The 13,254-nt window shown below is 46.5% G+C and overlaps 1 protein-coding gene across 1 annotated transcript in view; it reads right to left on the bottom strand.

The window, feature by feature from the left end:
* Positions 1–11,235, bottom strand: part of ANKH (ANKH inorganic pyrophosphate transport regulator) — a 106,239-nt gene extending 95,004 nt beyond the window's left edge. Inside the window, exon 1 of the mRNA XM_050970567.1 lies at positions 10,654–11,235. Within this exon, the coding sequence (XP_050826524.1) occupies positions 10,654–10,749 (96 nt within the window). The 5' untranslated portion in view covers positions 10,750–11,235. The remainder of the gene's footprint in view (positions 1–10,653) is intronic.
* Between the last annotated feature and the right edge of the window lie 2,019 nt (positions 11,236–13,254).

Here is a 13,254-nt window from a genome sequence, read left to right as displayed (position 1 = left end):
TGTTGAGTGGTTTGGATTTTCCTCCTCTTTTAAAGTGAATGCTTAAGATTCCAAAATCCTTATGACCCAACATAACTACAGGGGAAGGTGACAGTGCTGTCACACTAAATTTGGAGGCCCACATTACCAGTTGTTATGTGCTACTAAGTGCAGAGAAAAATGACCAGGGATGTCAAGCACATCATCTGGCATTTTCACTTCTGTTGGGGAGAGTTTGAACTCATCTTCTTAGCTGGCCTCTTGGGCTGAGTGGGTTGGAAATAATTCTAATGTTCAAAGTCATCTCCAAAATGCCACAGTGGAGGAGGAAGGGGAATGGACTGACAGAATAAATTACCCAAGCCAGTAGCAGGGTGGGGGCAAAATGGGTGGGCTCCCTGGTAGCAATCTGGAAGAGGTGCTGCACTGCAGCTCCAGTCTGGCAACAAAGCCACAGAGATGTCTGTGTGACTGATGGACTCCAGCACCCATGGGACAACCAAGCAAAGGACCCAAAAAAGTGAACTGGAAAGGCAGTAAGAAAGGGTAAGGTCAAGAAAGGGTACAGGGCTGTGGGCATACGCCATATGGGACCACAGGACTGAAACCTCCCCCGTGCTTGCCAAGACTTGTCTCACAACAGCTTAAGCCTTTAAAAAAACTCAGCAAGCCTCCAGCTAAAAAGCAGAGTTAAGATCTCCCTTACTTCCACACTGAGGACATTTCAACACTCTTCTTATACTGGAAAAGTTCCTGCATTTTGGTAAGCTCATTTTGTTTGGATTTTTTTTCCTCAGCTCTGCCAGGGAGACCCTAACACAGTGTATTGCTCACTTGGGTAGCAAAGGGCACGCTGCCTCCAGTGAATGCTTCCAAAAGGAACAAGACAAGGGTTCACAGTCAATACTTCTACTAGCCAGGTAGCTCTGTTTCTCTCCCAGCAAGTGCTCTCTGTATGCTGAATCTGGGAGGCAGCATGTGAAAAACAGGGTGCTATGAGAAAACTGTATCATGAGCACCAATTATTAACAAAAGAAATTCCTCACCTCTGAGTTGCAGGCTTTTACAGGTTTTTCTTCACCTTAGTAAGAGCCCATAATTACAGTGCCCTTCTAGAGTGCACTGAATGCCTTTGAGGAGGATGTGGTTCTCAAGCTCTGAAAATGTGGTCTTCAGGTTTGATCCATCATGTGATCACTTCAGTCTTTTTTTTTTTTTTTTTTTTTTTTGTAACCCACTGAATTTGAGCCTATGTAAAACACAACCACCACCACCACCACCACCTAATCCTGTCTGAAGGTCAGCACTCTTTGTTCCACATTTTAGAAGGAACCAAAGTGTGACAGGGAAAAAAATCTGCTTTTTAACTGGAAAATAATCTGGAAATCTTTTCAGTTTAAACTGCGTTTACCATCCCAGTCTTTCTCACCACTCTTGTCCACATTCTCTCCACAGCAGTGACCTAGCCAACCTCGTTTCCCCTTTCCTCTCCTTCATGACCACACCACAGTTCATGCAACTGCAGATGGTTATCAAACTCCCTTTTCCGTCCAAGCTATAAATGCTTCACTTCTATAATCTTTCCTCTTGTGTAACTGACATTTTTCCCCCTCTCAACAGAACCAAAAATGTGAAGTGTCTTCCCACTCCAAGATGCTGCTAACAATTCATTTTCTTTTCAAATGGCCTAAAGGTTTTTTAATTGGTAAGATGCTGACAGAGGAAATGGCAATGATGGACTTGTTCAAGTATCTGTCTTCCATCTGCAGGACAGCAGATTTGAGATCAAAGGCTGCCAAATTCTAGGAGCACATTGGTATGTTGTGGAAAGGAAAGCCTTTGTCTTGAGGAGTGAAGATGTCAGAGGTGGATCAGAGGCTACCTCACCTTAACTGTCCATAGCTACAGGAACAGCAGTTACTGTATACTAACACAGAGGTTACAAAAATAAGATATTGGTCACTGGTATGCAGCAGAAGGAAGGAGGGGAGAGTAGGCAGTGAACAGGAAAAAGAGCCCAATAAAATCTAGACATAAACCCTGCATTTTGAGGAAAGTAGATGCCAAACATCATCTTTAAAAAAACAAGGGAAGAACATTGGGTGATGTGGTTGCACCCCTTATAGCTACACAAGCTGCACATCTGACTTGATGAAGGAAAAAATCAGTCCCGGCTGACAGGCACCGCTGCATTCTGCAGTACAGGCAATAATCATGCCAGCACATTAAAGTCCAGGTGCGCCCTGCATCTGACTTCATTCACTAATTTAAGTGCAAAACACAGGTAAGAAGGCCAGAAGACAGACCATCTCCCAGCCAAAAGCCTTTCAAATGTATTTGTCAGCAGACTGGCACATGTTTTGGTTCAGTAAGCTTTCAGCCTACAGAACCCCATACCTTAGGGAATGTTTACAGAGTTGGAAACAGGTAATGAAGAAATATAAAACCACGTATGCTCTCCAGCTCCTATGCATGTGAATTTTCTCTGCACTCCACTGAAAATTTTCTGGGCTGTAAAAATTGAAAAGGGTTGAAAAAAACTGCCTTAACAGTGCAGAAATACTATGTGAAGCAAGACATTTGACAATAAGAAGTGTCTTGCAGTTTATTCACTTCCCACACTAAAAGCTGAACTCTTGCTGAACCACTGCATCAGTAAAGCAAACTGGACGGGTTGGGCAATAGTGACCACCCTTTCTCCAACAGTAACACTCCAGCCAAAACAGGAACAGGGAATTTTTTGCATCATCTTTGGGAAAATAATTAAAATGGCACTTGAGATTTCACACCCTTGTGGCACTTATTTTTCAACAAACGCCTCCCTTTTCTCCAGTATTTTTCCTTGGTCCTTTTTTTAGAATGCTCTTGCAAAGGCTGTGGAAATCAACTGTGCTATTGCAAGTAACAATGCTCTACTTCAGCCCTCTTTGGAACAAAATGCATATTTACACCTGGAATTATTCTTAGTTAATGTTTCACGCAGGCTCTTTTATTCTGCATTACATTGGGAGGGAACTCATCAAGAAAAAGTGCACACGCAGAAAAACTCTATAGCAAGGCAGTGACATCCTGTGGAAAATCTGAAAGAGAGGTGATACCATAAAGGAGGCAGAACATGGGAAAACTGCAGAGCTTTGCTGTTTCGGACACCAAAGTGCACAGGCCATTTACATTTCTTATGTGGTTCTTTTTTAATTCTCTATCTAATGGTTATCTGAAAAGACAGTGGTGGTGTCTAAAGCTATAGCTATAGCAATATCATGTCAGTAGAAAATCAAGCAAGCAGAAAGAAGTGCAATCTGATGATCTAATCGCATATTAACATTCCTGCTTCCCTCACCCCAAAATCCATAGGTTTCCAAGTACAAAGAGCATGAGGTAGCAATGGCTGATTAAATTAGCTTGCTAAAATATATGATAGTTACAAATTACCCATATTTTTTAAATAAATGCATGTTCTGATATATCATTTAAACTGGAATTGAGCTCAGCAGTAATATCTGTTATTTAAAAACACCACAGATTTCTCAAAGTAGCTGCAAAGCAAAATCTGTTTGAAATTGCTCAGTTTTATGCATGGAGTTTTCTGCATGAGCTGGCAGATATATTTAAATTTTCTATTTATACAACAACTTACATCCATGTTTTACAAATATGAAGGAATATACTTTGTAACTGCCTTGTGAAACACATCACAATTTTAGAACTGACGAAACTCACACAAGGAGAAATGTCTTGTCTAGGATCAAGATAGGAACAGATAACATCTGCACTTTTAGAGCTAGGGCCTTGAGTGTATGCCTTCTTTGAATATAAAAAGACACTTTATCTTTAGTCATAAGATTGGCCAAGTCATATAAGCCTTTGTATACAACCAGCTTCTACAGGCAGCAGCAAAATGAGCAATGATTAAAAAGAAATCAGTTCAGACCAAAGCAAATGTGAAATCAGCTTTCTTGGCTTTGAAAAAAGGCAGCAAAAAGAAATAAACAAGAAAAGCCCCGAAATAAAGCAAATGGTCAGTCCACTTCACATCCAAAAGTTCTACTTCGGGGATTTCTCAACACGTTGTAGAATACAGTGGTTCAAACCCCTTTCAAAATTTCAGTTTTGAACCCATGTTTTAAAATTAGACTTGGGGTATTTTCAACTCCTGATTTCAATTCCTGATGCAAGATTTCTAGCATAGTCTTCTAGATTTTCACTGGCATAGGGAGGAGAAGCCAATTTCCCTATCTCTGAAATAAGCATGAGAAGTATTTGGTTACCCCATGCACCTTTTTCAGCGGCTATCAAGTGATATTATGGCTGCAGTATCTCCAGTGAGGGCCCTCCAGCCTAGAGACTGGGAACTGGGACTGATTGGTACAGTTGTAAATGTTCCTTGTCTCCCACTGCATGAGCTAGACTTCTGGTAGGGAGAATAATTTCCAACCCCCCCCCCGACCTCAAAGTTTTATTTTCCAGCAACCTGGTGGGCAAATATCATCTGAACTTACAGTTTTGAGATTAATTAAATGACTTCATTAAAAAGTGGGTGGTTGGTGCTGCATGGAGTTGTTGTCCTCCACCCCCCCACCCCCTTCCAACCTGTCCTGGAAATAAGCTCTCTCTCCAGCTCTAGATGGCAAATGCCTTCAGACATGCTTAATGGTTATCATCAAGTACAAAACCTGCCTGCCCTTAACAGTGAAGCATAAGAAAGTCCAGAGAAGTTCTTAGTGCCGAGCTGACACAGCCATGGGAGGTGGGAGGCAGGGAACTGGATGGTTTTGTGAAGGAAGGAGAGAGCAGGATAAAAAAAGGGGAAGGTCCTGACAAATTAAGCAAAATAGGTCCTAGCTCAAGATTATGTATTTTACAGTATGGCAACATGGAGCACTGCAGGGAATGGACACCTCATTAGTAGCGCAGGTTCATTCTCATAATTTCTAGTACCATGTGAAATCTCCAGTGGTGATAGCTCCAGTGCTCTTCATAACCTGTTTGTTTTGTAACTTGCCTGCTGTAAAATGCAAATAGATATTGGTTTAGCTGCCAGGAGTAAGTCTTTGTCACCTTTAAGAACGTTGGCGCTTTGTTGAGATTTGGCTTTTATCTGCAAATGTTTTATGAGATCTCTGACTTCTTCCCAGATCTCAGCATGCCCTGCTTGCTGCGAAATGCCAGCAAATGCTCTGCGTGAGTGGTGAATGCAACGCCTGGTGCGCAACGCCCGCTGCACTAACGCTGACATAGAAGCCTAATTAATCTCTTGGGCAGTCTCAAGAGCTGGCCACGTGGTCTAGAGCCCATCTAGCACGGGAGTGAAAACCCCCAGAGCTTGGCAGATGACCATCTAGGAGCCAGCGCTGGAAGGATCAGGCTGGCATGCATAGAGAAGTAAAGCTGCACTGCTTACAAAAAAGTCTCTGGAGACAGCACGGAGGTAGAGATCCTGAAAGTTACTACTTCAGGTTTTTAATCCTTCATAGATGGTCTCACTTGGATTTACTCACTCTAAACAGGAATGTTTGATATACTTCAGTGGTCATTCCTAGCTATTTCCCTGACCATTTGGTTTGTGAATTCTGCAAGAGAAACTACTTCAAAGTAATGCCATGGAAAATAGTAACAACAAAAAAATTCTGTTGATAGCATAATCTGTGTATGTTTCCTTCTTCAACACAATTTAATCTAAATGTAATTTTAAAAGCTGTGTAGTTCACATTCATTTAAAATAAATAGGACATTTCCGTCAGCCTACCCCATTAGTAATGTGGTTATGGTAATAACATACAGCCACGTTGTACACCAATTACAGGACGCTGTTAGCTTTCTTGTTTATATAGTACTAAAGTCCTACACAATTGAAACAAGTCCCTGACCTCTTACAACATCAATAACAGGGGTACTTTGCACTCATACAGCACCTTTCATCTCAGAGTGCTTCTGACACATGAATTTTCATTACATCTACATACAGGTAGGTGTCTAGGCACACTTCAAAGGCAGGGAAACTGTGCCATGGAAAGGTTACACAACTTGGCACAAATCCCTGGTGAACAGCTGGGAATGTGAACTCTCCCATTACTTGTTTTGAATGTCCAGACAATAATGCTTACCCCCAAACCAAGCTTCATAAGGCATTAATCAAAATGTTTAACCCCCTACCAAGTTTGCAAATGGCATGGGCAGACCGTAAGCTCTCTAATTCTTTTTGATACATTATTAATGACTTGTTCTCCTTTTCTGGCAACTTTCTTTTTTTAAGTAAAAATACAAAAAAAACAACAACAACAACCAAAAAAAAAAAAAAAACCAACAAAAAACAGTACAAAAAACCCAGTCAAATACAAGAAAAACCATCAATTACTGCAAAATAATTTGGAATCCGAAACATTTAGCATTTCCTTTATGGCTCATCTGTTGGATCTCAAACACTACAGCATGGGCGATGCATGGCAAGTTCTCTGCAGGGACCAGAGCACCTGAGTGCCCTTTGGAGAAAGAGGCAGCAGGGCTGTGCTTGCTCAGTTTTAGTTTCCAAGGGCCCACAAGCCACTGAACACCACAGATGCATCCATAAGTTATGTTGGCATGCTAAACTGCCTGGTCAACAGCTACTGACAGCAACACAAACTAATGATCCACGGGCTGGCTACGTGATAGCTACAAAGTTAAAAAAAAAAAACCAAACCAAAACCCCCTACTTCCCGTTGATAATTAAGGGACTACAGCAAACAGACCTTGAGATCAAAACACTGCTCTCTGCCTGGCCTTTGCCACCCCAGGAGCATCAGGGAGAGTTCCCAGCCACGCTTGCAAGCTGTGTTTAGTGCTGCCTAGGGTTGAGTCTGCGCTTCTGACAAAGTTCATGCACACCTCAGCTTTCTCCTTTGTAAAAATGCTGATGCAAATGCACATTTATGTTACAAGTCAGGCCACCAGAATATATGTCAGCAGCTCTGGAACTGTGTTAAAAGGAAAACAGATGTGGGTGGTGATGGATTTTTGAGCCCACGGAGTAGCAATGCTGTTATTTGCTGGTTGAGTTGTTTGAGGCTGTGTTGCTCTCCATCACACAGGAGGCATTTATTTATTTATTTCTAAGCAAGTACATCCAACATTTTTCAAGGAAGCCAGAACTTTTAATGCAAACTTTCTTTCCCAGTGACTAAGCTCTAACAACAACAGTAATTATTGTGAATCTCAGGGTAAGATGTTGAGATGTTTATTCTCTCAATGGCAGAATAAAAGAGACTATCTCTCTTCTGGCGGTGTTAAACTCTTGGGATGAAAAGGCTGTGTTTGTGTATATTTGTGAGGGCATTCATATACCTGGAGAAAAAAAAAATATATAGATGCGTGCACATGAACACACATTACTAACACACAGACACAGATTTGAGTGGAGAAGGAACATTTAGCCAAAATATTTGGGACTATTTTCCTGAAGGCCATACTTTTAAGAAGAAAGGTATGTAGAATTTAATTTCATAAAAGCCATGGAGCACTGTCAATAAACTGGAAATGGATTGCAGAAGGAAATCAAGAAAGTAAGTTAGAAATGGTTTATCTCTCTAATAGTCTGGTAGTTTACCTGGTCATGCATCAGGGCTACTCTTTTAAGTAGAGAAAAAAAAAACCCAGGTATTTGTCTGAGAGATTTTATGAGGTGAAGAAATGAGGTCAGCTCGCTAGATGGGAGTAACTTTGTAACATAGTCTTAAGGCATTGTTGGATTAGAGTCCAGGGCCAACAGGAGGCTCTTCACTGGCTGTAGCGGTTCTGAAAGTGACTTCAGGAGCTGAGCTTATTAGTTCTTAAGCACTGTGCCAGCATTTTTTACTTCCTGTAAACTAAACAGACTTGCCATGCCAAGCATCTTATATGGGGCAATGGTGACAGCCTTAACCTATGTTCTGCAAACAATCTTTAGCCTTACTGTAAATTTCCCTTAATCTAGCAAGAAACCTAGAGGCAGCTGCATACCAGGGATCTGGTAATTTTCTAGTGATGTTTGCTATTGACTACAACTACTCAACACCCAGAAATGCCTCTCAAGGTAATAGGAAAAAAAAATATGTGATTCTCTTTGTTTCTCACTTTTCAGTCTGAGGTATCTAATAGTATAAGGTTTTGGTAAGAAGGCTCTGCTTTGAATGCTCTACTTCCAAATACTCTCCTCCCTTGAGGGAGCAAGGTATGAATACCATATATCAAAAGGGTTTTTGACTTACAGCATTTCTTATACATCTCTTCTTCCCTGGGCAGGCAAGGTCTGTTCTCTCCATAATTTTTTTACAGTCATCTTTTACTTCTGACCGGCAGTTCTCCTGTCTCTTTTACAGTATTGTCCAGAGCAAGTAATATTCCTTCATGCAAATTTTCCTTCCCTTATCATTCTTAGAAATCTGTGTTATCTGCAGTATACATTCAAAGGAGGGGGTACTGCAGCCTTTGAAGAGCTATCTGTTGGCACACCCATTCTTCTATGTTGCTTCCATTCATCCCTCACGTTAAAATTATTGCGTTTTTTGAAAATGTAAAGCAGAAAGGTGACTGGCTCAGCAAGTCAATGTACTTTCAGTCTCTCAAGCCCAACAGTAACGTCGTACAAGTGCAAAAAGTAACTTCATGTATTACACAGAGGAAAATAAAATCACTGTCCTTTTGTCTGTATGAAGAACCCTTCAGACATGGAGTAGCTTTGCCCCTGCTTCAGTTTCCTGATTTCCATGTAGGTAAGGCTGCTAAAAAAATTATCTTTCCAGTTTCTGCTCCTGAAAGAAGCTAGAGTACTACCAGGATGGATTTCTCCCTTTTCAATTAAGTATCTCCCCAAGCAGCCATCTGAGACAAGGGATAAACCCAACTCTCCTGAAAATCCAATCCCATGACTTGGCTATCAAACAAAACACATTTTGTAAGATATTTTCATCCCTAACACTGTCAAAGTTGTTAAAGTGTTTACATGTATCATTCACAGATTAACATCCCTCCTGTGTCACTGGTACCCAGTCAGACAGAAGGACCCTCGCTTATAAAATCACTTGCAAATTTTGAAATCCTGGTTCAGAGCACACGGAGGCCACGGGGATGTTTTTTTATAGGCTGACATTTACCTTGAATTGAGCTGACCTTGTATGAAGCAAACCGTATGAATGCACCTGTCATACTCAGTTTGCTGAGTGCACTGCTTTCAATTTAACTTCTAGTATATGTTATTAACATGGCATAGTTATTAGCATTTAAATCTCCTTTTCCTTTGTCATTTCTAAATTTAGATTTCCCTCTCCCCCCCCCAGTATATTTTAAAGAAGACTGACTTAGTAGGAAAGAACATAGCTGTTAGACAAGGATGGAATTGTATTTTTTAGTATTGCAGTTTATTTAAAGAACTAGGAATCAAAATGCAATGGCCACAGCCATGACAAACATATGATTAATGCTAGCTATTTTTTCCCACTGTAGTATTTTTCCTTTCACTTTCTTCTTTACAAATGCTTGAAAGTACCCACTAATTTTCTGATATCTTTGTTCAAGAAGCACGGGAGCAAGTGTCTATTCTTCTCAGCCAAACTGAGCGACTTAGGACAAGGATAAAGCTATTTGGGGTGCAATACTTAGTGTGGCTGCCCAGCTTATTGAAAATAACTAGTAGTGTATGCCATCCTACTAAAAATGTAATGACAGGTCCCATATAGTGCAGCCTAACACAAGACAGGGCCTGGATTGTCATAAATACCAAAACGTGAGAGCAGAGATTCCCCCACGCCCCAGTGCAGGGGCAAACGAGCACTAGCTTGGGCAGGGGAGTGGGTACGTCAAGCCCTGAACATGTACCCGGTGCAAACGCAGCAAGCGGGGATTGCGAGGACGAAATGGGGTAGCGGCATGTCAGGGAGAAAGGCTGACAGCGGGTTCGGGTACACCGGGCTATCTTGTCGGTGCCCATGCCAGGGGACAGCCTTAGGTCACCAACAGCGCTACAGAACTGCAGCGGTGCTGAGGCGCACAGAACACCGGCGGGGGCAGGGGTGCAGCCGGAGGTTCACCTGTCCGGAGGGGCGCGGAGCGGCTTCCCGCGGGATGCCGCGCTCCTCCCGCGATGCCGCGGCGGGGGCTCTCGGCGGCGGGGGCCGAACCGCTGCGGCAGCGGCAGCTCCGCGGGGCGGGGGGGCCGCGGCTCCCTCCGGCAGCGGGCGGCGGCAGCCGGGCCGCCCGCCCCGCGCCCCGCTCCAGCCGCCGCCGAGCCGCGCTGCACTGCGCTAGGGGCTGCTGCACCTGAGCGGCCGTGTCAGCGCGGGGATAAACCACTGCCAGCTCCCGGCCAATGCATTATGTAATTTCAGATTATATAATCTCGAAATGCGAGGGGGAAAAATTCCTCAAAACAACCCAAACCCTGCCATCCTTCCCCTGGCATCTCCTGGGGATGGGGGCAGCCCGTGGTCTCGGGCGGCCGCCGGGGCAGGCACGCCGGCATCGGCCGTCCGCTGCCCCCGCCGGCGCAGGGGCCGCAGTCCCCGCCCGGCGCGATGAGCCAGGGCAGGACGGCTCGGCTCGGCACGGCTCGGCTCGGCTCTCCGTCCCTTCCCTTCCCGGCGGAGGCACCGACGGCGCCAGCCTGCTGCTGCGGGAGGGCGGGCGGGAGGGAGAGGGTCGCTCCCCGGAGAGGCGCTGCCTTACCTGCTCCCCGAAGTCGATGGCGATGTTGGTGATGCCGAGAGGGACCAGGAACCGGATCAGGGGCCAGTAGTTAGTGAGCGCTGGAAATTTCACCATAGTCCCAGCTGCGCGGTGACCCGCGGCGCATCTGCCGCGGCAGGAGACGGCGCGGGAGGACGGCGGGGGGAAGGATGAAAGGGCACCGGAGGAGGGTGCGTGCGTGTCCCTGTGCGTGTGTGCGGGCGGGGAGGGGGTGGGGGGGAGATAAGGGAGAGGGAGAGGAGCGGCAGAGCCCCCTAAAAATAAAGAGCCAGGGAGCGAGCGGGAGGCCGGTCCGGTCCCTCCCTGCCCGGCGCGGCGCTGGCTGGGCGGCGGGGCGCGCTGTGCTGCCGCCTTAGCAGGAGACCCGAGAGATCAAGTCCATCCCCGCCGCCCTCCTCCCACACAACAATGATCCGCCGCCGCTGCCGCCGCCGCCGCCGCTGCCGGAAAAAAAAAGAGGAGGGACACCGCCGCCAGCCACTCGTGCGGGCAGCGCTGCCATCCTCGGGGCGCGGGGGCCAGGGGAAGGGCCGGGCCGGGCCCCCCCCCCCGCCTGACGCTCGCCGGCGGCGGGGCGACGGCCGCGGCGCCGCGCACGAAAACACCGCCCTCCTTCTCCTCCTCCTCCTCCTCCTCCTCCTCCTCCTCCTCCCCCTCCCCGCCGCCGCTACGGAGACGGCGCAGGCCGCGGTGCGGCGCGGCCGCCGGCGGCGGTGCCCGTGCGGGGCTGGGGGTGATGCGGGGCCGACGGCGGGGCCCGGCCGCGGGGCGCCCCTCCGGGCTGCGCGGGCTGGCGGAGCACGTGGGTTTGACACACGCTCGCAGACGGGCGGCGGCGGCGGCGGGGGAAAGAGCGGCACCGAGCGGCTCCTCCTGACGCCGGAGCAGCCGCGCTGCGCCCCCCGCCCGCGGCCGTGGCGGGGCCAGGTCGGGTTCGGCACCTGTCCGCACACGTTCCCCCAACCGGGTCGCGATGGGCGCCCTGGGCTTCCCCCATCCGCACGCTCGCCGTCCTCTTGGTGCAGCCGGGGGCACGGGAAGGCGTTCCCTGGCCGCGGGCTTCGGGCCTCGGGCAGGGGCACTAGTGAAGCTGCAGGAAGGGTGGGAGTCCTGAACGAGGCGTCAGCCAGGGTGTCTGACCCACAGCTCTTGTGGTCAAAACCCTGAAATAAATTAATCTTGAACGTTTGGCAGTCTAACATATTCGTCTTTCAAGATCTATGCCCGAGCTCTGGGCAAGGGAATGTGCTTGTGGCCCAAGGGAGCTTGCAGGAGGGCCTTTGGTGGCTGGGGCATCAGCTGCCTTCTGAGCCAGGGCCATGGCAAGCCACGAGGTTTTGCCCCTCTCTAAGGGTGTCGAGAAACATGAGAAGGCAACTCCCTTCTGAATGACTTGAAGAAGTTTATCAGCATTTTCAAAATTGCAGGATGGTTTCAGGGTTTCATTGTAATTGAGTTTTGCAAGGTCATTTCTGTTTACGGTGTTATCTTCAGCTTGTCCCCTTCAAGGAGAGTTGGCAAATATTTTGGGAAGGTGGACCCCTTTGAGGAGTCAGATACCTGTATGTGATCCTCACGGGACCAGTGGCCAGCAGAGGAGTGCTGCAAAGCCTCCCTCTCCCAAAGACAACTGTATTAAAATGTTCCCGTGACCAAGCACCATTCCAAATATTTGGAGAGTCAACAGGAGGGGAGCTCTGGAAATCTCTGGTAGGCAAATGACATACTGTGGTGTGGGGCTGGAGAAAAGGAGTCCTTGAGTCTTGAGGTGTTTTGGCAAAGTCAGCCCCAGTAGTGCTGGAGGTTTTTCCCCTCCTACAGCTGGAGTTTTTCTCACCTAGCAGCCCTTGAGCTGGAGCAGCCATCGTTGTGAGGCACAGAAGAGCAAACTCAAATGCTTACAAGAGAGCAAACCTGCTTTCATCCTGTAGATCACTTACAGTGCCACGGGCATGGTGTCCTAGAGTGAAGCAGAGAAGAACAGGAGAGGACCATGAACTGAGAAGAGTGAAGCACAAGTTGTTTGTGATTGCCTAAGAGTGTCTTTGGGTTAACAGCACCAAATCTTCATCATCCTGAGGGAGAGCTAATCATCTCCAGATGGACCAGTGGTTCATCCATCGGACATCTTCAAACCATTGTCCAGTGAGAGGGAACATTTGTCCTCCAGCCAACACCACAGAAGCTGGACTTGAAGGAGAAGCTCTTAGAGATGCAGAGGCCTTACACCATCTGCCTTGTTTTCCTTGTTTGCTTGCACTGGGCTGAATTCCCTGCCAATTTAGGCATAGCTTTTATGCACACTTAGATGTAAGTTGCAGGTCCTTTTCTTTGAAGCAGGCCTTGTGCCTTTTGAACTCAAGGCTGGATATATGTTGAAGCATTAATTCAATATTGCATTCTTTCTTCCTGAGAATGTGTATGGTTTTAGATAACTGTATTGCCAGTAACTAATTTCTTCCTGTCAGGACTAGATTTTATTGTCATTGAGCTCATTCCTCCCTGGCATGGGTCTGAGAACAACTTGTAGATGAAATTATGGAAGAATATTTTTTAAAACTCGATATTTTAAAATGCTTT

The sequence above is a fragment of the Serinus canaria genome, chromosome 2, assembly GCF_022539315.1.
Source record: "Serinus canaria isolate serCan28SL12 chromosome 2, serCan2020, whole genome shotgun sequence".
Taxonomy (NCBI): Eukaryota; Metazoa; Chordata; class Aves; order Passeriformes; family Fringillidae; genus Serinus; species Serinus canaria.
This window is presented reverse-complemented; position numbering and strand designations above follow the sequence as displayed.